Raw genomic sequence first — 24,314 nt, forward strand, 5'->3', positions numbered from 1 at the left:
TTTTACAGATCACATCTTCTAGCATTGCCTGCTCGATCTTCTGACTCAGAAATCTCACAATTTTTTCCCTTGGGCATTTTTGTTCCTCTGGGTTTGTTGAAGAAGCTGATATTTCTTTAATATATTTTATGAGTTAAATGGTGTATTAGAGGTGCATGATGCACCAAGTGGCACCGCTGAAAGACAGTCCTGCCCTCTGGCTCCTTGGAGGAAGGTGCTTTGTAGAAATCCCTTCTCCTGCTCTCCAAACCTTTGCCTTGATTTCCCCTCAACACACTGGACAGGGATGCAACTTCTACACAGTTGCTCATGGCCCTTGAACTACAGAGCTAATGTGTTACACAAGGAATCTGCTCTGATGGGTCTACCTATAAATGACAATAATCTGGATTAAAAGCAATTTAGAAGATCCCACAATTATAGCATGGTTTTGTTTGATTTGTGAGCAGTAGCTGCTACTGTGAGTATTTGGGGTGAAGGAAAAGCCACCACCTAGAAAGAAAAATAAGGGAGAAAACACCTTGAATCTCCCTAGCACCCCTGCCACGCATCTCTCTCTGATGGAACTGCCCTGCTGCCTCCTCAGGAAAATTCCTGCAGGTTTGCTTGTTGGAAAGTGAAAATAACATTTCATAGATGTCCATGGGCAGATTTCTGCCAGCTAGAAGCCTAAGAGATGATTTCTCAAAGGCTTGTTTGACAGTGAGTGTGGTGGCACTAAATGATGGGAGGAACATTTTGACAACTCCGCTCGAGCAGGTGAGGACGTGGCCTCGTCTTGGTTATTTCTATCTGCACTGAGAAGGTGGAGAAAGTAGCCAGGCATCCTCCTATCTCACTCAGCAGTTTATCTCCAATTTACATAAACTAATCTATGCCAAACTCCTGTGAGAACAGCCCTGCCTGATAAGAACCTGCCCCTATGATGATGGACATCCCCCTGAAAAATCTGCTCTCACCAGATTTCGCTGACGAATCGGAATCTCATGCCTTAACCCACACATCATTTTGCCTGGAGATTATAATGCTATTTTAATTTTTCTACACTTGCTGTTGCAAATACTACAAAATGCAAATCCTCTGGTATGAAGATACAGTTATGTAAGACCTCATTCAAAGGGTCTTATTTAAGAATGTGCTTAAGCATATGTTCAGTTTCAGCGACACATCCCAAAATGTGAGGGTCTTAAAAATGCACCTGAGAGTTTTCCCTCCCCTCTCAGGGATTTAAATAAAATGCTATCTGGTGCTATTTTCCTCTGTAGGATGACTTAGCAGAAAGAACATTTCTTCAGACAAAATCATGCTCCTTTTCAGGAGAGATTCTTTCTGAAATTATTTGCATTAGAAGGTTTTTACAGTGATGTTTAAAATTCATTGCATAAGAAATACTGTGTCATGAAGGAAAAAAAAAGACAAAATGAATTCTGCCTTTTAAGCCTCAGTTAAGAAAGAAAAGGGATTTCTTGGACAGACCATCTTTAGACAAGGGGAAGTGTGAGTCCAAGAGAACGTGTCAGATGCTCACACTGGGGCACAATGGCAGAAGCAGCTCTGCAAGACTGGCAGGTATTTTTTTTCTTTACAGTCTGTTGAAAAGACAGACTGATTCCTTTCCTAGGGACAGCAGAGAAGTGTATTAAGCTTTGCTTCATTCCCAGCATTCAGTGAAGAGAGTTTTTGGGAAAGGTGCCAGATACTATGGACCAAGTTCAGCTCCAGCCCAAGCAGACAGAATTCCCACTGAAATCAATGGGAGTTGCACCTGCTGACTTTGGAGTTGAATATGGCCCAATATGTGGATACTATAAAGGTTCTGTTTCCAAAGTTTCTTCTGGCTTGTTTTGTGGGAATGCAGACCTGGCGCCAGGAACGTCAGAGGACCAATAAATTCACTATGGGAACTTCCAGACAAATGACAACTCTCCCGCACAAAACAAATCCAGAAGCTCACACGATGCTCAAGGACAAATTGTCAGTGTTCCCCCAGTTCATTTGCATGAACACCAGTTCCAGAAATGCTGTGAGAAAAGAAAATGGGGAGTGTGTGGCTGGGAGAGATACGAGGGGAAATGCTTTGATTGGTTTGTCCAAATTATTTGGATAAATATTTAAAAGATCCCAAATGTTTGTTAACTTGCAGGAAAAGTGGTCCTAAGTCACTAAGGAGGGTATATTATATTCATACAAACTATTTGATGGCTGGTCTCAAGAGCTGCTATTCTACATCTTCCCAGTTTGGGTGGAATTTAGGCTGTGACTGTCTCCAGGGGCAGAATAAAAGTCCAGACAGGCTAGAGGAGTCCATCCAGAAAAAAAAGCAGTAGCTTGAATGTATCCACGTGGCCCTGAATACAGAGGAGTTAACAAAGGCATTATGTAAAGGAGCCAGTTTGTCTCTGTTGGGGTTATAATTGGCTGGTAACTGGGATTTAAACAAGTGAGATTCAAAGTCCATTTTTTGAGTAATTGCTGTATAATGGCACCAGTCTCCTCGGAAAGCACACGTGTTCTTGGCAAGTGGTTTGGAGGTAGTGGAAGCACAGGAAGGGAAAGTTAAGAGCTCAACACAAGAAACAATTTTGGAGGCCCTGCATTAGAAAACTAGTCAGTTTTAATTCTTTCAAAATTCTAAATAAAATCAGCATTTGATTCAAAGCCTGTATTCTGATTTAACCTAAAGTTTGAAAGTATTTAAAGTTCATATTTCTAGTTTATTTCCTTGATACACAAACCAAGAACTTTCTGTATTTGACTAATTTATTTAAATGCAGTAGTTTTCTAGACAAGGTGTGAGAAGGAGACACTTCATTTCATGGGCATTATGCTCACTCTGAACACTCACACGTGGAAAAAGGGCAAGGACGGAGGAAGTGGTTAAAGGCAGTGAGTGCCTAGGTGCTGATCTGATGGAAACCCATCTTTCAAAGGAATATTGTAACTTCTTGTAGTTGGCATATCCTGGAAAAAAAAAAACTGTTTTAAGATTTCTTTTCCAAGCTGCTTATGATTAACAACTTTCTTTCCATGTCCTCCATCTCTAGCCCAATATTCTTCTTTCTTCTACTACTAAACCCATATTAGTCATCCCTTTTAAAATCCGTGGTGGTCACACAGAGCACTCACACATACACAGAGAGCAAATTAGGGGAAAATTGATGTCAAGACCTATCGAGTATGAAGGGCCTTTTAAAACCAGCCTTCAGAATGTGCTAATATTTACACATTCCCAAACCACCTGGAAATATGTTCCAACAGCTTTAAAGCATTTGCAATATGATTTAGATGTATATGCAGCCATTCAGGGTTGCACATTAATTTACCCTAAAATCCAATTTGATCCAATCCATAATTTGATGTCTTTGAAAAAATACCTGCCCAGCCCTGGATTTTATAGGAAGTCAAAAAAGGAGTCAGGGTTTTTTTCTTGAACAATTTTCAGAAACTTTTTTTTTTTTTTTTTTTTTTTTTTTTTTTTTTTAATGCTAGAGATACAATTTATTAGTCTTAAGGCTGGGCTTTTTCATAATGTTTTTGAATAAACTTTTTGTTTCTTCTTGTAAATGTGAGATAGTTTGGAGTTCCTTAGATTTGAAGGCGTTTTGATGATAGCATGTAATTGAAGTGATGGAAATGTGGATAAATAAAAACATGCATTTTTGTATATATTGTGCTTCTATAATGTTTAAGTCCTTTTATTCTGTATAGAACCCTATCCAATATTTGATATAAATTAACACCTACAGCCTATAATTCCATTGTTTAATCCTATTTAATCCCCTGTTTACTTTATTTTGGGTTCCATTTATATGTTCTGCCAAACTAGAACAAATAATCTTAACTTTCATATATTCAGCTCCATCTTGAGTCAACTGCAAATGTAGGGACAAATAAGAATTTTATTTTGAAATCTGTCATAAATAAATTATTGTATATGTAAGGTTTAAAAAAAAATTCCTCCCCCCCCTAAAAAAAAAATAGAAGCAGGTTGGGCTCTTTTAATTCTCCTGCAGGTAACAGGGGTGAGCTTAAAGTCACTGGAATAAATTCTGCACCTGTGTTTCTTTCTTCACAACAGCAATAATTATTCTCCTTACAAATGAACTGTGACATTTAATTGCCTATAAACACATTATAAGATCTAGTGATGATGTTACTAATCAATTGGAAAATGCAGCAAGTTTTTTCCAGGTATTGACAGGAGCACATCCCTCTCACTGCTGTGGGTCAGCACCACCTCATCCCTGGGCCTGGTTCACAGAATCCTGTAATGGTTTGGGTTGGACGGGGCTTTAAACATCATCTCTTTCCAGCACCTTTGCCATGGGCTGGGATACCTTCTACTAGACCAGGTTGCTTCATGTTCCATGTATGTCCATATTTAAGTTTAAGATGTGAAAACCAAAAGTGGTCAATGCAAGTATCACATAATACAGACCCTTGCTGCACAGTTCATGGGGTAAAAATCAGATTCCTCCTCTTGTTAGCTTGGTGAAATCCTTGCTGGTGATGTTAAAGTTCAAATACACGTTGCTTTGAAAGAGTTAATAATACAAGATTAATAGCTGTTATAAGCACGTTGCAGACATTGGGAGTTTGTGCTATAAAATGTAATAAGCACACCAACAGATGGCCTGGTGGATGCTCATAAGCCACGGTTACAAGCACGCAATTGACCTGTTGGACTCTGCACCAGTCTCCACAACTGACTGGTCATGTCTTCCAACACCTCCCAGGCACTCATTAACTCTTTGTAAACTATTTACACACACGCCATTAATATGCAGCGTGATCACCTCAACACTGCCTGCAACAGGAGCAGGATAGAGCCCTAATTACTTGCAACAGTTTATCAATTCAATCCATTAACAGGAGGCAGATTCTGACAGCCGGAGTGGGGAGCCAGCAGGCGCTGGGAGCAGCTGGTCCCCTGCACCTCTGGCTCACTCTGCTCACCTTTGAGGTGCCTTTGTCACGGATTTCTCACACCCAGAAGCACAGGAGGGGACACAGGCACAGGGTCTGGTAGGGAAGGGGCTTGGCTGCTGCTGTGCCGTGCCACAAAGGCTCAGAGTGGTTGCAGAGTGCACTGACAGCCCTTTAAAACCCTGTCAAAAAGGCACAAACATCAGCATAATTTATCGGTGGCTATTTTAGGCAGGTGCACGGGAACTCTAAATATATGGCATTCACCGCTTGCTGCAGTTGCTATGGATATGATATCTCAGGCCTGTAAGTAGGGTTATAAATGCTGTTGTGTGCTTATTATTGTTGTTGTTATTAAAACATGAATTTTATAGTTATTCCTACTCAGCTGCTGCCCTTAAATCATCCATGTAACTGCATATCCCTGGTTTGAAGGAGGGATGTGTATGGAAGGAGGTAATAAACAGTACCCTTTCTTCCTTCTGCTTTTTCTTTGCTCCAGAAGGGAACAATCTTCAGCTCCTGCTTGGAGTAGTTTTAGGGCCAGGAGAAATAGAAATCACTCAGAGCCAAAGAAATATCCTTCATTTGGGTCTATCTGATTAGCTCTCTAGTAGTTAAATCTTTCACACATCAAATGTGTCCAATTCCTGGTTTTTGTTTTTTTTTCCTTCTCTATGTCCTAAGAGGTTGTTCTGCAGCTGCAGGATTCTGGACAGCCCTCTCAATGTTACAGTGAGATATTCACTTCTACCCTATTCCTGCAGATCTAGGAAAGAGAAGATGGTCAGAGGCCAGAGAGGCTCTACAGACAGAGGAGTTAATAATGTCAACCTGCCCAGCCAGCATCCATCTGAGGTGTCCTGTGCTCCTATCCCTGTGCAGGGAGGAGACTGAGCATCCTCCTGCAGGCGGGAGCCTGTGAAGGTCATTGGTACAGGATGTGACTCAATACAGAGCAAAAACTGGCAAAAGGTGAAAAACGTGGTAGAAAGGGGCAACCCACATTTTGCCTGGCTTGTTATGAGTCTGTAAAATGCTGTTTATAAGGGGAGATTTGGAGGGTGGAAAAGAGTGAACTCCAAGGATTTCTGTTTGTCTTTCAGGTGTACAAAACCCACTCAGCTGGGCTGTGTAAAAGATGTATCACTCACCCAGGCACAATTCCCACCTGGAACTCTCACTGGCCCCCACCTCCCCACAAGGAGAACGTTCACCCTGGAGCAGAGGCAGCACCAGGTGAGCTGGCAGCACCAGCAGCCCCTGGAGCAGATGAGGTGCCTGCAGTGGGTGCTCTCAGCTGCTGGCCCGTGGTAAGGGCCATGCCAGGAACTGCAGAGACCCTCCAAAAAGCAGCCCCTGGAGCAGACACAGGCAGTGCTCTGTGATGGCTGACCTTCATCCCGGGGAGCTGACACGGCTGGAGAAGGCAGGAGAATAAATTTCAGCACTCCCTTCTGCCGGTAATACAAAATGTTCAGATGCATAAAGGTTATGACAAGCGAGCGTCTGGTAAAGAGGTCAGGCTGCCCTGAATGTGCTGCAGAAGCCAAAATAAAGTCTAGTCAAGCCTATAAGGAGTCCGAGCACCGAGGCAGGGGAATGAGTGAGGCCTCTTCTTCCCCAGTGGTGGCCCCAGAAAGCAGTGGTGAGGCTGCTGTTAAAACAAAAGTATGGCTGAGCATGAGGATATTTGCCTTGGGCAGATATATGTTTTGAGAGGCCGGGGTCAGTGGCTGTTTTAACCATGTTGTTTCATCCCCACTGCCACATTTCCTGAGTTTTCCACTTAAGTGGCATTTTAAACAGGACACAGGTAGGCTGGTGGCATTCAGCATCACGCTCTAGAGGGTAAAATGTGTGTGTATAACCAGGTGTTTCTTTCTGTCCATCTATCCCAGGGACCACAAAGCAGCAGTGGACAAAGGGGAGCACAAAGCCTTGTGCAAGCAGAGAGGAGGAATGATTGTAGAAACAACAGGACAGAGAAGAGAAGCCATCATTTTATGATTTCATCATGAAGCACATTGTTACAAAAATTAACTTCAATTTGTCCAAATTATAACTTTAATTTTGCACATGGTACAGGGACAGTGTGCTTGAGGTTTTCATTGTCATATAACCATGGTGTGGTTGCACATGTTGAAAAATCCTGATTTAAATATCTCCACTGAAAAGAACAGGAGCCCTCCTGGAGAAAGATGCCAACATACAGGAGCCAGATCTGATTCAAAGGGTTCACTAAAGCTGAGCATGTGCAAATGTATGGCTGGCATTGGAAGCTGCTGAACATGGGAAAGCGTGAGGAAAGCTGGACATTGCACACAGCTCTCCTCTTAAGAGGTCAAGAGAACAGAGCTATGGGCACTTGGGCATTCACAATAAAAGGGATTCTTCCCTCATACCTCCACAGAATAAAAGGTAAAGACATCCTGGCAGAATCCAGACAGATAATTACAAAGTATGAATTTCACATCAGCAGCTGAGGAGGATGGAGAGCAGTGCAAATGCCTCCCGTTCAACAATGTGCTGTTATGATAAATTTTTAAAAAACTTTTCAAAAGAATCCAACAGATTCCAGAAACAAACTACATTACAACACCTGTAAGACTGTGCTTATATGAGACTGGAAGCTCTTTGGGGACACAGCACATCTTTCTGCTCTCTGCCTGTACGTCACCCAGTATAACAGGCTTGTCCACGACTTACCCTATTTGCCAAAGTAATGAAAGAAAGGCTATTTGACAAAAATAAAAGTTCCTTATGACAGCAGAATGATGAAGGATAGACAAGCAGTTCCCACTTCAGCTTTGCCTTTACACAACAATACATTAATTGGTAAATAAGACATTACAATTTATGCTGCATCAATGCCATGACACGCACAGAAAGGACACTTGTTCTGCTCAGAACCAGCGCCCGTAGCAGCCACAGCTGTACCCAGCAGCAGTAAAAATTTATGGCACATGAAGATCTCTCTGGTTCAATTTGAGGACATGAGAGCCTGTGTGTGGTTGATAAAATCTACAATAGACACATACATGGCAGTCCAGGATGGTTTCAGGTGAAAATGCCTGATTTTCCTATAGGGAATCTTGGGAGGGTTGTTGCACATAGTTTTGAGTTATTCTTGAATTACTGACAGAATTCTGCATAGGTGTGCTTGTGTGGCAATCCTGGCCCCGTTGTACTCAGTGATGATCCTCCCTTCAAATTCTGTGACACAGAACTGAACCTTTCCATCTTTCCTAAGGGGTACAAGAGTTGATGAATAACTCAGACCACAAGACCATTCTCACAAGGCAAACGGTAGAAGAATGGGTTGAAAAACCAGAAGAAGAAAAACATGTACAGTACAAGGTTGTTGGAAATGATGGGGTAGCATCGCTGAAGGATATTGTAATACAAGATGTTAAAGAAGAATTCAGGTTTAAATGTAAAAACTTAATTTTGACATTTGCATTAATAATGTGACATTTGCAAATTTCTTAATGTACTTCTTAAAAAAAAAAAACAAACAACAACCAATAGCCTAGAATATAGCTAATGCTCGCAGATGTCTGCTTTCTTATACTCCAGCATCATTTTGCTATCTCCCCATGCCAAAATATTGCAACAAATCTGTGATTACTCAGGACACCCATATGCCACGCAGCATGGCTACTACGAGCTCCGGTGAAACAGCGGGAACATGGCCCACGTCTTCTGATCCTGAAAAGCCCAAACCTCTCCTGCTTCAACTCAGCCCAAGTCCCCATCATTTGGGGCTGGGTGTCCAATGTCATTGAGGGATACGAGTGAACAGCTGGGAAATGGAGTGACCATGTTGGAGGCTTGGATGGGGACGGTGAGCGCGCTAGGGGAGGATGGTGAGTGTGGATGGGGACGTGTCTTGTCCCCTGCACTGGGCCAAGCCTTGGCATCCCTGTCCTTCGCTCCTGACCTGCATCTCTGGGAGCAGCACTCCAGGGTTGGCCCTTGGCCCTGCTCTCAGTATGAAACGGAGGAGCAGCTTCCATTAAATGCCGTAAATAAATAAACATGCCATGTAAAAATCACAGCTGTGGATTTCTCCTTCCTCCTAACCCCATCCCTACCTTTTTTATATGTTTTATTTATTTATTTATTTATGTATTTATTTAATTTGTCAGGAATACAGCAGCATTTCCACTGGCAGGGCTCGCTCGTGGGCTCTCCCGCCTCCCTGCAGGATGCTCGCTGCACATCCACCAGCTCTCCTTCTCCCGTTTCCCCGTTAGAGAAGGCCGGGGCAGAGGCAGGAGCAGCGGCGGCCCCGCAGCATCCCGAGGCGCAGCATCTTCCCGGTCCCGCTCCGCTCCGGGTTTTTCTCGGCGCTCGCTCGCGCCGCCGCCGCCTCCGCGCGCGCCGCCGGCGCCGCCGCCTGGGCGAGGGGAGCCCGCGGGGGGGGGGGGGGGCAGCGGGAGCGCGCGCGGAAGGGAAGGGAAGGGAAGGGAAGGGAAGGGAAGGGAAGGGAAGGGAAGGGAAGGGAAGGGGAAGGCGGGCGCGTGCCCCATCCCCGCGCGGCCGCAGAGCGGAGAAGCGCCGGCGGAGCGACGCCGAGCTCTTGTTTACCAGCGCTCACTCTCCGTCGTGCACAGGGAGGCAGCGCGGAGGAGAAGGAGGAGGAGGAGGATTGGGGGGAGGGGGGCAGACGCGGCAGCAGAGCGCTGCGAACCCTGCTGCAAGCGAGCTCCGAATTAATCGGGAGGAGCAGCAGAGCAGCAGACCCTTCCCCCCCGTCTCCCTCCCCGCCCCGTTCCCTCCCCGGAGGAATTACAGACCCTTCGCAACAAGCTCCTGGGGTTTGACCTTCAGCAAACCGGATCGCCTTGCTCGCCCCCGGCAGCCCCCCCTGCTCACACTCACACACACATACACACACCCACACCCCCACACCTCTCCCGGATCCCCCTCCCCCTGCCTTGGGCTGGGCAGCGCCAGGGGAAGGTTCGCAGCGCGCGCGCACCCAGAGGAGGAGGGAAAAGAGGAGGAAAGGGAGGAAAGGAAAAAAAAAAAAAAAAAAAAAGGAAAAGGATTTACAAATTCGCTGGGTGGTTTTTGTTGTTGTTGTTGTTGTCGTCGTCCTCCTCCCCCCCGCCCCCGCCGCGATGGCAAGGCGGCTCGGAGGGATGCGAAGAGGAGAGCTGCGGGGGGAGGAGGCGGGGTGCTGAGCGCTCCGCTCGCCCCGCTGCTGCTGCTGCTGCTGCTGCCGCTGCTGCTGCTTTGTGTGTGTGTCCTGGATTCGGCTTTTTTTTCCTTTTTTTTTCTTTTTTTTTCCTTTTTTTTTTTTTTATTTTGGAGAAGGAGCTTGTGGCAGCCGCGCCGAGAAGAGGAAGAGGAGGAGTAGGGGGGAAGCCTTTTTAATTCATTTTCGACCCAAATTCTGCATTTCGAGCCTCTGCAGGCAGCCGGACTCGTGGTGGCGGCGGCGGTGTTGTTGTGGGTGGTGGTTGTGCGTGGGGTGTCCCCCCCAACCTCCCCGGCGGAGCGGGGAGCGGAGCCGCGGGGATCCCGCCGGGGCAGCCCCGTCCCCGCGCGGGGGGACGGCGGAGCTGTTGTTGTTTTGTAATAGGATTGTCTGGGTCGCGCCCCCCCCTTCCCCTCCCTCCGCGGCCCTCCCAGTTTTTGTGTCTCTGTGTGTGTGCGTGTGTGCGGTGTTTGAAAATGGAGGTTGAAGATGCCGACTGCCAGCCCCGATGTGCCTCGTGTTTGCTGCTCCTGTGCACGATGTACTACCGCAGCCAGCGCTGAGGGGAGACGGCGGCGCCCCCCGCCCGCCGCCCCGAGCCCGCCCCGCCGCCCCGGAGACAGCGTCGCCCCGGGGCTTCCATGCCTTGTTGTTGTTGCCGTTAATACATCGTGAATATCTGTGTATTTTTGGTGTGGTTGCTCCGGAAGATCAACACCCAGGGACCTCAACAACCCTCCGGTTTGCCGCTCCGAAGGGTCGTGGCTTTTTTTTTTTTTTTCCCTTCATTTCTTGAGGCAACGTGGATTTATTTACCCTGCCCCGCTGCTCCTCCGCCGCTCGTTATTTTTAGAGGACGGGGAGAGGAAAGAAAGCGAACAATTTTGGACTTCTTTTTGCTTTGTTTTGTTTTCGGAAAGGGGGATTTTGTCCAATTAAAGAAAGAGGAATGAAGTCTGGCGCTGGAGGAGGGTCCCTCGCCGTCGTCTGGGGGTTCCTGCTCGTCTTCGCCGCACTTTGTCTGTGGCCAACAAATGGGGAAAGTGAGTACAGTGCGCGCCCGGGGGTGCGGCGAGGGACCCCGCCGTGAGGGAGCCCCTGAGTGAGGGGCTGCCGGGGAAGGGGCGAGGGCGGCGGCTGCCTGTGTGTGTTTGGGGGGGCGTGAGGGGGTCCCTGTGTGTGTGGGGGGCTTCCTGTGTGTGTGCGTGGGGGGGGTTATTCTGTGAATGTGCGTGTGTATGTTTATGTGGGTGTTGTGCGTGTATGTGAGGGGGGGTCTCTGTATGAATGTGTGTGAGTGGGCTGGTGATGGGGGGGCCTCGCTGCGTGTGTGGATGCGTGAGGGGCTCCCTGTGTTTGGGTGTGTGTGTGAGGGGCTCCCTGTGTGTGTGTGTGGGGGCTGCCGAAAGGGTTCCCTGTGTGTGTGAAGGGGTTCCCTCTGTGTGTGAGGGGGTTCCCTGTGCGAGGGGCTCCCTCTCCGTGTGTGTCTGTGCGTGAGGGGCTTCCCTGCGTGTCTGGGCTGTGTGCGAGGGGCTCCCTGCCCTTGGGGGGGTTGTGAGGGCTCCCTGTTCGTACCGGGCTCGGTGTGAGGGGCTCCCTGCCCGTGGCTGTGAGGGGGGCTCCCGGGGCTCGCGCCGTTTCCCGCCGCGGCGCCGAGCGGGTCTCGCCCCTGCCCGCGGGGCTCTGCGTGTTTTCCTACTGTTACGCGTCTGCTCCTCGAGCACGTTTAACAACCCGGGGCTGCGCGTCTCCCTCCCTGCCATGCCCGCCTTCCTTCCCGGGAGGCGGCTGCCTGCTGGTACACACGGGTCGGCAGCGCCGCAGCCCCGAGCCCGGCGGAGGGGGCCGTGCCCCTCCTTTGTGTCCCCCCCGAGCGCGGGGCAGCGCTCAGACGCCGCAGCCAGGGCTGCGAGCTGCGTAGTAAACACTCGCAGGGCTGGGAAGGACTCCGCTCGCTTTCCCCGCATGGAAGGAGCTTGATCTCTGTCAATATTTAGAGGCCGTATGCAATAACCTGCCGTAGTGAGTGAGGAATTCCTGGAAATGAACGCCTTGCCTTTTATTGCCGCTTTACCGCCGAGGAGGGGTTCCACTCGCTGTGCGCGGGGTGCGGAATTACGGCGGCATCCCGCAATCTAAAGGTCACAGGCTGCCGTTAATTTAAAAAAAAAAAAAAAGAATTAATTCGCACATTGACGCTTTACGTTTGTGGTTCTATAGAAAGGTTTGATGGCCGAACGGGCTGCGATCTTAGGGGTGATGCATTTTTCTGAGCGGCCGTGTTGCACGCAGCGCCGGGGCTGGAGCAGCGTGCGAGCCGCTTCCCCGGGAGCACCGGGAGAACGCGGATCGCGATCGTGGCGCGGGGCCCGGCTCCCTCCTGCCGCGGATCCTCAGCCCATCCCCGCGGCCGCCCGCCTCACTCGGGAGCTGCCAGAGCCCCGACTTTGTTTTTGTGCGTTTCCAACCTGTGATTGTGTTGCAGTGCCCGCCCCTCTCGGGCGCAGGGGGAATCGAGGGGGCAGGGAGGGCTGCGCTGCCATTGATTACACTGCAATCATCGCCGGATTAATCCCGGGGCTGATCGGTTTTCTCCTGGTATGTCGGGCTCACGCTGGATTGAGGATCTCTTGCATGAAATTAGCCTTCCCTTGTTTCCTGGAGTATCTCTGTGGACGGAGAGATGGTAAATGTGCCTTTGAGCCCAACCATTTTAAACAGTGCTCCCTCTCCTTCAGCGTCTGCAGAAACAGGGATGTTCCTGTACTGCATCCTGATGCTTTAATTTCTTCTGCCGTGTATTTTTCAATACACTCCTGGAGCTGTTATTGCGTGCCTCTCCCTTTCAGAAAGATACGCGTTGTTGGAGGGAAGGAACGAGGAGATCAAATTTCTCCATTTTAAATGTAAAGGGAAAGAATTCAGGAGGCAGGAGGGCTTTTCTAAAAGTAGTGGTTTCAGATTGAAAAGAAAGGGAAGTTCTTTGGATGCACTGACAGTGAGGCTGAGTACACAAAAAAAGATAAGTGAGCAAGAAGCACATAGACGGAGCCTGTAATGCATGTTAAGTAATAATTATGTTTCGTTAGGCAGTAAATGCCTGTTAACTCCTTTCAAATTAAGGCCCAGTTTAGGCTTTTGGGCCGGCCAGGGCTGAAGAGCTGCAGTCTTACTTCCATGAGTTGAACTTTCTGGCTTGAGCTGTTTTCAAGAGGGAAGATTAATCTTTAGGTTTAAAAACAAAACCCCCGTGCCCTTCTTCAGGGAAGGGCTTACAAAGGATCCAGTAGCGTGGAGAAACAGAGCAGGAGGAGGAGGAGGAGATTTGGTGCATGCTTAAACTGCTAGGATACACACTTAGAATTGTTTTCCTTGTCGTACCTGGTACAAAGTACCTTGAAATAAAAATGCTCACCCAGCTCTGGCAATGAAGTAATGCAGGAAGAGTATGTTAGGATTTTAGGTTCTAGTCCTCTGAAGTGTTTGTGGTTACCACTTACCTAAAATGAACATCCTGAATGAAATATCTTCTGAAGAAGATCCAGGCATTTAAATATGGAAAGATACGCTGAAAAACTTGTCTTAGCTGAATACTGCCTCTAATCGATTGTCTTTGTAGTTTACAGTTTAATAGCCTTTGTTTTCACGAGTTATTGCTGAAAGAATTTTGCTGTTAGGGGGAAAAATGATCTCCAGAGCAGATGTTTTACATCTCTTCATATTCTTCTCTCTCCCCACAATAGTGGAAGGAAGATTAATCTTAATTTTTATTTGTTTTTCATATATACTGTGTCATAGCTAAAAGGCACTTCCATTTTCGGTCAAACAAGCAAGGCATTCCTAAATAGGAATACAAAGGAGTTACAACTGGAGGGGAGAGACCCATCCCTTTAATGCTAAATTATATAAAATGTGTGTGTAGTTATGTGACAGAAACCTCTTTAAAATGCAGGTAGCTTCAGTGGAGAGCTTCCGATTCAGAAAAAGTCATTAAAAAATGCCGAGAATTCCCCGAGATTGTGTTAGAACGGCACAAAAATGGAAATGAGAAGACCTTTCATTAAGCTAGAGTTTGTGGTGCTGTACCCGTGCGTTTGATGTGTAAAGCTACAACTGTTGGAGGCTGTTTGATGCTGGGGGTGGGTTTAGGATGAGGCGTAAACACGGTGTTTTCTTCCTTTTCTCCCTAGAGCATGATGGGGGTTTTGATTTTCAGCCTTCTGTGTATTTACAGAGGGAATGTCTAGGAGGGAACGGGTTAAACACTTAGAAGGAAAATAATAGTTTTAGGTGTGATAATACTCCAGATTGATGGATATCTTGATGGGTCTGCTCATGTTAGCGCTGAGCTTTTGTTTGTCTATCCAGGCTGGATGTTGTGTTTCTGATAATGAACAGTAGCTCATGCTGATGCTTAATCTCTCTCCCAGGTTGCTTAGTAAAGCCCTCATGACCTGCTGAGTGTCGGCGTTACACACACCTCGCTTTTGCATCAGCATTTTCCTGTACACCCAGTGGTTAGGGAGTGTTGGTGACTGGGAGTTGGATAATTCCTGCTGTAATTGAGGTTGTGAGCAGAAAATGCCAGAGCCAGTGAGGAATTGGCATCAGGGGCGTGCAGCAGAAAGGGGAGAGGAGGGGAGTGATGGTGCCTGGAGTCCCGGGCAGGGAGAGTGAGCCAGGCAGTACTTGGACCATTCTTTGATTGTGTTGGGTTGGACTTCTAGTTTGCAAACCAGAACTGGAGCAAAGGCTTGTGTGAGTCAGAAACGGAGAGGGTTAGGAAATGGAAGGGACTTAGCTAATATCAGGCAAAATGTGTTGAACGTGAGGAAGCAGAGGGATGGGTGTGGAAAAAGGGTGTGTTGGAAGTTTCAGTGTTGAACCAGCATTTGAGGGAGAAACACTGGGGGGTTTTGTGTGTGTAAAGTGAAGAAAATTTAACTTAGTTTTTGTGTTCTGAGAAGTGAGGGAAGGAAGGGGCTGCCGAGAGCAAGAAGACAGATCAATTAGATTGACTTCAGCCCAACAGAGGACATGATTTATTTGGTTTAATAGGGAAATTGCTCAGATATGATCAACTACTGTGTTAATTTTCATGTCAGCTTTTCCCTGATGTGTTTTTCCTCCAAACTAATTCTAGGGTATAGTTAAAGCACACGCCAGTGACGCTGAAATTGTTTTCATCTTGAAAGATACACACAAAATCTAATGTTAAAGAGCATCCACGTGATGATTTTTGAATCTGTCTTCATTGGTAAATAATTAATTTCTAACAGTATGTGTTACCATGGGAAAAGTTGTTTCAAATCCTGTTTAATTTTCTGCTAAACTGGCAATTTACTAAGGAGATCTTGGAGGAGAATTTTTTTTTAAGCATCTAACATTTAAAATTAAAATCCATTTCAGGGCTGCAACTATTAGCTTTAAAGGATAATTTCAGTTCATGTTTAACTAATGCCTTTTCTCTTCCCCAGTAATTTTTGTTTTCTTTTTACTCTGAGGTAGATTTTACCAGTGATCACTGGAACGATTCTCTCAGTGAGAGCAGAAGAGGCAGTTTTGTTAAATGATTAATTATATTGTGTGTATATTCCATCTGTGTGAATTGTGAGCTACCGCAAACTTCACTGGAGAGAAGTTTGTTTATGGTCCTGAACTTTGAGAGAGAGAGAGGAGAGAGAGGCAATAACACATGCAGGAAACCTGTTTTTCTCACACTGGATGTTAACTTTGTGATCCCACACAGCAAACAACTTATCTAGCTCATCATCTGTAATGGCTCTAAAGTTCATAACTTACAAAATGTGCTGAATTAAATTATTTTTTAGAAGTTAATGTATTTATCTGAATTATCTGTAGTTAAAGTAATGAACTTCATGAGCATTATTGTAGTTGAAAAGCTGATGGCAACTGAAAAAATTCCTGGAACTTTGGTTTATGAAATTAAATACATTCTTACTTGGATCTCAGTGTAAAGCTTTCACATTTGGAAATGCTTTCGGATGTTATCAAGTAGCAGCTGTTTTTTATTTATGTGTGATTGCGTACATAGGAATGGGTAAACTGCAGTTTATTATTGAAAACTATTGTGGATGCTAAATTTTAAAAAAAGCTGCAGTTTAAGTAATTGTCTCGGGAGTCTCATAATTAAAGTTGTTGCAGATTTGTAGTTGCAGTTTAATTTGGATCTTCCTGACAGAGCTGAGCTTTTAAGGTTTCTGGGCTTTGGTGCTAATGGAACGTGCTGCTTTTAAGAGTTTGTGTGCAGAAAGACTTTGGGAATGCAGTGATGTGTTTGAAAGGTAGAAATACTGTTTTAGTATTTTGATCTATTTGACATGTATAATTTTTCTATCACTGTAAATTGTATAGACAGCTTCTTTGTGTAGGTTAGTTGGATTAGTTTTTATGATTTATGAAAGCCACTTATAAAAGAATAGTTTCACTTTTTTTTTTTTAATTTTTTTTTTTTTTATTGTACAAAAGCAGAACTCAACAAACAGCAGTTGATGAAGACACATTGGTGGTTGTTAGCCAGCCTGTCTTGTGTGTGGTTTTTTTGGGCTGCTTTTTTTTCCCTGTTAGCCAAGTCATGACAGGTACAATCTGGACTGATTTCTGGAGTACTATATTTGTCTTTTTTTGTGTCCAGAACTGTCTGACAGAAACTTTGAGGACGGGCAAAGGATGAGCAGCACACAGTGTTCATTCATATGTTTCTGTGCTCTGCAAACAGCTGTACCGAGTCCTCAAGCTCAAAGATAGATTCTGGTTCCTTTAGACAGGACTTGTTGGTTTTGCTCATTAAGTTTGATAACACTTTGACTTATTAATTAATTAAGGAGATGCATTCTGGCAAACCCGGGTGTGTTGTGAAGGTTTAACTCGCCCTTATCACTGAAAGTTTTGCTTTCTAACCTTTGCAAATGCAAAACATGAACCATTCCCTTAGGATATCTTGCAAGACACCAATTAACTTCTTCAGTGTTGATATCCTCAGGAAGTTGCTGTTGTGGCACGAGATTGTTTAAAATGTGCTGAAAAGCAAAATTGTTTCTTTATTTACTGATTGATTTGCATATGACTCCTAAACTTTAATGTAACAGAATTTTATTTATTTTTTTTGAAATATCCAGACCTGTTCATTTCCAGTTAGTCTGTTTCTTTCTTGGTAAACTTGATGGTATGAGCAGAAACAAACATTTGTGTATTTCAGTGACTTCCCAGAGTATTTTTCAATGAGACTATTTTCATTGACCTGTCTGAGGAGAATGGATCTTGCACCCCAATGAAGTACTTAGTTTATTCCTTTAGAGGACCAATCCACTAGTAACTAATTGGGGAGAATATCAAATGCCCACTTTTGCAGCAGCACAAAGTCATTTTAATAATAGCTTAGAGCACTAATTCCCACTGTCACTGAAGTGCTGACCGGGTTGGGTTTTAAGACTTTGTTTCGTTGCTGACTTCAAAAAAGTTTACGTGGTGCAAATAAATCTTTTAAAGCAGTAAACAGTGACACTGCACGTGTATGTGCTTTGCTACCATAGTTTGTAAGTTCAGCGTGTGTGTCCTGCTTTGGTGAGTCCTTGGTTTGTGAAGGTGTGCTTGGGGCAGGTCCCCTGGCCGAATGCGTTTGTTTGCCCGTGTTGCCAGCGAGGCACACGTTGCTGCAATAGCTCTGTGACCGGTCAGGGAATGTTATCTCCAACCCCTTATTGGTGCCATTACATGCTGTAAAGATAGCTCTGTTTACTTGGAAGTGTGAGCATCAACTGATCAAAACACTTTCTCTTAACAGGTGGGCTTTTTTTGGAGTTCTTTGTTGAACATCCCTTCTGCCTGTGCTGGGAGCAGTGTCAGAAAATGACAGCATCAGGCAGATGCAGGAAATATTAAGAGTTTTTAATGACAGAGGCAAACTTTACACAAGTGGTTATCCCCTGCTGTTGAATTGGTGATGGGTCATTTTTACTGACTGTTTCCAGCAGCTTTGTAGTTTTTTCCTTTAATATGAACAATTTGCAAATTATTACACTACTCATTTAAGTGAGCTCCTTACACAATACTGTTCAAATAGCAGAGGGTTTGATTGGAGCATGAAAGAAGAATTTTTTGAAGTTCAGAATGCATGAAATGAATACACGCTGAAGTAGTCAAAGATCCCTTGTACTTTATCAGAGAGCAGTCTGCTTGAATGAAAGGTACTGTACCTGCTGTTAAGTTTATAAACTTGGTTTATACAGATTACTTTTTAAATTATTCATGATGCTATGTTACAAGTATATCTGACAGGTTTAAAATAAATGGCTTGATGGTAAGAGGGAGCATGCATAAATTAGAACTGGGATAATGTGCTCTTTGAAGTATCTCTCCCATTTGTTACTACTGGAATACAGTAGGTAACTGCAGCTGAGTGTGTGATTCTCCAGTGAGAGTACATCATTATCTTCCAACTGTGGTGTAGTGGCAGTTCTTGTGTGAGACAGATGAGACGAAGCTGCAGGGAGGACCAAGGTGCTCCCTTTGTTTTTAGTTACAGACACATTTCTGCTCAAACGGGGAGAGCATTTACGGGATGAAAAGTTTAAGCACAGCAGTTGAAAGGGTCTGCTGATTGCCGTGTGTTGCTGAGGTTAGGGTGGCATCGCTTTGTTTTATTTACTCTTCTCTGTTAGCATTGCTGTGGGTTTGTAAGAGCTGTTCTAGCAAGGTGCTTGTGCTTAATGGGACCCAGTGTCTGATTTGCATGTGGATCGTGGTACTCAGCTTGAGAAGTCTTCCAGGAAAAGTTTGCAAGAGCTGAGCCATTGTGTTTGGAGAGCGTTATTGGTGGGGAAAGAGAATTCCAGGTCTCTTGGATGCAGAAACGGCTTCCCCAAACATAAATTGACTCAGTGCTCATTTTCCTGATTCTGTAGACAGGCAGCTCATTATATTTGAGAAGCAAGCTCCCGAAGGTATTTATGGGATAGGGGAAAAAGCCCCCATAATGATGTGTGATAGAGCAGCCATAAAAATGATTGCAGGATTTTCTGAAAGTGGAAGGTCTTCTTATAGAGTGGGATAGTTCAAACCTTAAGCCTTAGTCAAAGGGATACAGCATTTTGGAGAAAGATCTGGTGACAGCTGCCCCTGGAAACTGTCTATAACCAACTCCTTACAAGAGAATTGGCTTGTGCTTGCAGGGAAGGGCTTTATCCTGGATCTCACTGAGCTACTTTCCTTATTATTTCCATTGGCTTCAGTTTGGAGTTGTCTCCACATTTTGACCTTCTACAAGTAGTACTTTTTACTTCCCTGCTGCTCTTCTCAGATCCCCTTGGTATGTTTGTGTGAGAGCAGCCTTGGAAGGTTTGAAGAGTGCACTCTGTTCATGTTGGGCAGGGAGTGAGGAACCAGCCCTGCATGGTAGGAACGGACACGTGTTCACTCAGCTCAGCTGACCTCGGAGTAACACTTGGCTGAAGTGTGAAGAGTTGAAATGGCAATGGAAATTCCTTGTTTGCTCTGTCCCTGTGCTCTGCCAGGGCAGAAGTTACTTTTATTGTGTTCTTTTTTTCTCTTTTGGGGATTTTTGATGTGTAGTTCGGTTGTAGTCTTCCTTAGTCAAATTCAATGTGTCCCACTGGGGATTTGGTTTGTTCTCCAAAATACTGCTGGACTTACATAGCATGGGTTGGTTTTTTTTTTTTAAGCTTTCAGGTAGTTTTACCTTTCTTTTAGCTGAGAACCAACTTTAGAGAGACTCAGCAGGGTGATGAGGGAAACTTTTAAGAGTTCAGAGTTCCACTGGATAGAAGGGGGAGCCCACAGGAATTGTGATCAAGCCTGACTTCATCTACTGGATTAGCTGTTACTTCTCTCTGGTTGTTCTGAACCCCAGCAGGATGAAGCAGCTTGTGTTGCAGTTAACACCATCTTGCAGTTCCTTGTGGCTGAAGCTTTTGTCACGTTGTTTGTTTGTGAGATGGATGTAAATGTATTGATCTCTTGCAAACACCGTGTCTCCTGTGATGCATGGAATGAGTGAATGTCCACCTGTGTTCAGAGATAGATGTAAGTTCTGTTACTCTGTGCACTGAGCTCCTCTTCCTCAGACCTGAAGATGGGAGACTGAGGGAAGTTGAAGGCCAGTAGGACACTTCTATGTGCAGGAGGATGCAAGAAGTCAAAGGGTCTCTGTGGTTAGTCCTGTTGCTTGTGCGCCTTGGATACGGAGATTTTGTGTCATTAAGTGATGTTGGTGTTCCCTGTAGCTATGTCCTTGGTGGAGCTGGGATCTCTGCAGTTGTCCCTGTAGAAAAGAGTAGCAATGGGGTGTAAGAAAAGCAAGTTTGTTATTTCAAACTTGAGACTTGGCTTGGTTGGAGACTTACTTGAGCCTGCCAGGGTCCTGCCTGGGAGTGACTGAAGGTTTGTTTGTTTCTTTTTTTGTTGACTGCTAATAAAATGTTTATATTTTTGTCACATTGGAGTAGGCTGACTACGTGGACAAATATTTTCATTTATACTGTCTCAACAAGAGGCATGACATACATATCGAATGTTCATATTCTGGTGCGAGAGTCTCTTTTAAGATTCAAGCTTAGATATTCTTAGGTGGGTTGTGGTTCTGAAGGAGCAAAGGCTCTTCCAAGTCAGTGCAGTTGATGTCCTGCAGGAATCAGGCAGAGAAGTGCAGTGGAGTGTGTGTGCTGGAGGTTCTGGGCTGCAGCAGAGCACACATGAAACACACATCTGTTTGTACACGGGCTGTGCAGCTCTTTGGGCAGTTCATTGTTTAAATAAACATGTTGCACTAGCTGTGAGGCTTCAGTGCCAAATGCCCACTGATGAGATGTATGAGGGTTTTGTTGTTCCCAAGCCACACTGAGGAACACAACAGCTTTATAATTCAACACGTTTGAGGAAGATTACAGAAAGAATTTGGGGTGGATCGAAATCAGCACTTCAAAAGCGACAGCTTTAGAGTAACTCAGCTACAGCACAGTGCAGCCCATGGAAAATCACTGTCATCTTAACAGATGCAGTGTTATTTTGGAGATTCCACTGTATAAATACATGGACTGTGGTTAAATTGTGATGGCAACAGATGCAATCTCAGTTCTCGATTCTTTCATCTCCTTAATATTTAAAAATACCCCACAAAGTGAAAAAAAAAACCCAGCCAACATCAAGGCTGAAAATATTCCTTCTGTAAATCGCTGGGGCTCTACCTTTAGGGCCCGATACCATTTTGGGTGCATCACTGTGGATGAGACTTGAGAGAGTAAATGCTCATCTCTGTGAGGGAGCTGCAAATGCTGCTACTCACGATTTATTGTACCATTTGCATATGAATGGAATTATTCAGCTCTACTTAAGAAATGTCAGCAAGATTGAAGTCAGAGTTGGTTAACCTGGCAAAAAGATATTTCCAGTATTTTTCATGAAAGAAAGTGATAGTATGTAGACAAGAATTACACATTCCACTGGCTAAGCCAACACTGTCTGAGGATTTTCTTGGTGTCTTTGTAGTTGATATCAGTGACTTTATTTTTAAATTTGTCTGTAATACATTGCAGTGTTGAAGGGAAAGAGAGTTGGAATGTGGGAATCAGATGCTGTATCACAATGCTGCATAGTTGTGTTCACATTTGCTTTTCTTTCCAGATTTGATTTTGTTTAAATATTGATTTGAAAAGTATAAATTCAGAGCAGGGGTCTTCCTTTTAATGAAGAGCAAATAAAGCGTAGCAAGATGTTTTTACTGGTGCATTCACCTTTATCCATCCACTAGTTGGATAGAAAAGCCTCAAGTTAAATACTGTAATTTTAAGTACTGGATTTTAAAAGGAACCAGATAATTTGTGTGAGCATTGGTAGTCATGCATGCTAAAATAGGGAGCGATCACATCTCGTGCTTCGGGAGCTGCCAGTATTGAAGAAATTGTATTCCTCCTCCGGGTGTCTGTATTTCCCTCCCCATTTGTAAAATACAGAAAGTGCTGTCCTTGGGGGGTGGTTAAAGGCTCAGTTTCTGCAGCAGGGATGTGACTTGGGATGCTCCTGTGGCTCTGTCATCCAGGTGACAGCACTTTCACTGGGAAGCTGCTCCTTGCCAGGCGTTCCATGATTGTACTCTGAACAGAAGTGTGAGGATGGGGGTGTTGGCATCAGCTGACTGATAAGGAGATAGTATATTGCACTAAAAATACACCCAGGTCTTCACAGGCAGCTGTGAGCATTACCTGGTGTCATGTGCAGCGAGAATGAGACAGAAGTTGAGGTGGGTTGAGCGTGGCTCGGCCTCGCTGCGAGGATGTGTTGGGATGCTCTCTGTTCATTCCAGGGGATTTCTCTTCCTTCAGGAGCAGCTGCTCACAGGAGTGTGCAGCTCTTCAGTGTTCCCTGTGTGTTGCACGTGTGGCCACAGCCCTTGTTCACTGCAGGACCAAAACACTGCTCTGAGCTCAGCATGACCGTCCCTGCTCCCAGTGTCTCGTGCCTCGAGCTTGTGTTCAATGCCCTTGCAGCTTCTCCCAGAGCTGCTGACGTGGGAGGAGGTGAATCCTGTTTAGTGGGGAGAAGGAGAGAGTGAAGGGGCTGAGGATGTAATTGCCATGTCATGTTTTCTGATTTTTGCAGGGGGAGGGAGGGATGCTGCATTTGGGATGTCTGCACACCCTGGTTGTGTGCATTCCCCTCTGTTCTCATGGAAGTGCCAGGGGGATGGGATCACATGGCTTTGCAACCTTCTGGTGAAAATGTTTTGAATTTGATCCAATTTGTCCCTCAAAGTTTATTTATTCCTTAGTGTGAAGGCCTCAGAGCACTACTAGTATGTATTTTTTTTCTTTTATTGAGATGAAGTAAATGGATTTCATAGTGACTTACAGCGGCAAGCAGGAAGAGCTCGCTCTGAATACAGTTTGAATCTCATTTTGCATATTTTTAGTTGGATGTTTTTAGTGACTGACAGCTGTTAGAACTCTGATTCACAAACAGCCATTTTTGAAAGTACAGACCTTTTTGCTAGTGAATAGCAATGTGTTTCTACAAATTCATGTAAATAATTAGATGCCTTGGATGCATTGGCTCAGATCCTTAATTTTCACATTTTTAAGTGACAAAATGGCAAATGATGTATTTTCTGGTAGATTACTTCTCATTTGTGTTATTTTTTTATTTGGATGGAAAATGGAATTTTAATTGAAATGCAGAAGATCTGGGTTTTAAGACTTAATTAAAACTCCAAGTGTGAAGGAGAGGCATGATTAAAATAAAATAAACAGAGAAAATAGTTTGTCATTGTTTCTCAAAAGTTTAGAGTTCACAGATCTTGCCCACTGACTGTTTCACAGGTTTCTATGCAGGGAGTCCTTTTTAATTTGGGATTAAGAGCTCGTTGAACTGAACCACTGGCATAAACTGAAATGAGGCACTGCAGAAGTAGCTGTTGAAAGTAAAAGCTCTCTGAGCATTTCATCAAAGGGTGGCTCCAAGAGAGCGCTGAACAGCAAATTCACCAGTCCCAACTTTTTTTTTGGTGTAAATTATATGCTTACTATTTTTATTTTATTTAAATTACAGTAGGCATTTGCCCTAATATATGCTGTTACAGTTTCATGTTAGATTTGTAATTAAGTTTATTTTTAGAAGAATGCATTTAAGTGGTTTATATAAAATGATTTTCTATTTTTGTAAATGAAATAATTGTTTTTTATTGACTTTCGATTTCATGCAAATGTGGGGTTTTTTTTTTTGGCTTGAAGGTTGTGTAAGCAGAAAGAAATTAATGATTTGAGAGTGTTTTCATAATACGAAGAATAGAAGATTCGTTGTCAGTAGCTGGGGACACTGATGGGCAGAGTTAACTCCTATTTAGACATGTTCGTATTGAGCGAGGATGGATGTTAGAGGGTGTGGTGCAGTTGGTTTATATAATAAATGTTGCCATTGATTATTTTTCCTGGTTGCGTTGAGAAAGACACATCGTGAGTGCGTTTGGGATCTGACGCAGAACCGTCAGAATGTCGGAATCCCAAAACTTTCGCAATCCGGGGCAAATCTGATGGACAAGTGAGTGTTAATTGTGAGTGAGCCAGATTTGCTATTTTTAATTTGGCCTCGCTATCACGTCTCTTCACAGATGAATTCGAAGGCTACAGGGAGTTGAATGATGAGTCACTAT

At 44.7% G+C, this 24,314-nt stretch overlaps 1 protein-coding gene across 2 annotated transcripts in view; it reads left to right on the top strand.

Moving 5' to 3' along the window:
• Positions 1 to 10,755: 10,755 nt before the first annotated feature.
• Positions 10,756 to 24,314, top strand: part of IGF1R (insulin like growth factor 1 receptor) — a 170,909-nt gene continuing 157,350 nt past the window's right edge. The window contains exon 1 of one of the 2 annotated variants that reach the window (XM_071441261.1): positions 10,756 to 11,178. In XM_071441261.1, the coding sequence (XP_071297362.1) occupies positions 11,085 to 11,178 (94 nt within the window). In that variant the 5' untranslated portion in view covers positions 10,756 to 11,084. The remainder of the gene's footprint in view (positions 11,179 to 24,314) is intronic. The other variant, XM_071441260.1, reaches the window with a different exon arrangement.

This window comes from Agelaius tricolor, unplaced genomic scaffold, assembly GCF_023055355.1.
Source record: "Agelaius tricolor isolate 1412-34295 unplaced genomic scaffold, bAgeTri1.0.p SCAF_16, whole genome shotgun sequence".
Taxonomy (NCBI): Eukaryota; Metazoa; Chordata; class Aves; order Passeriformes; family Icteridae; genus Agelaius; species Agelaius tricolor.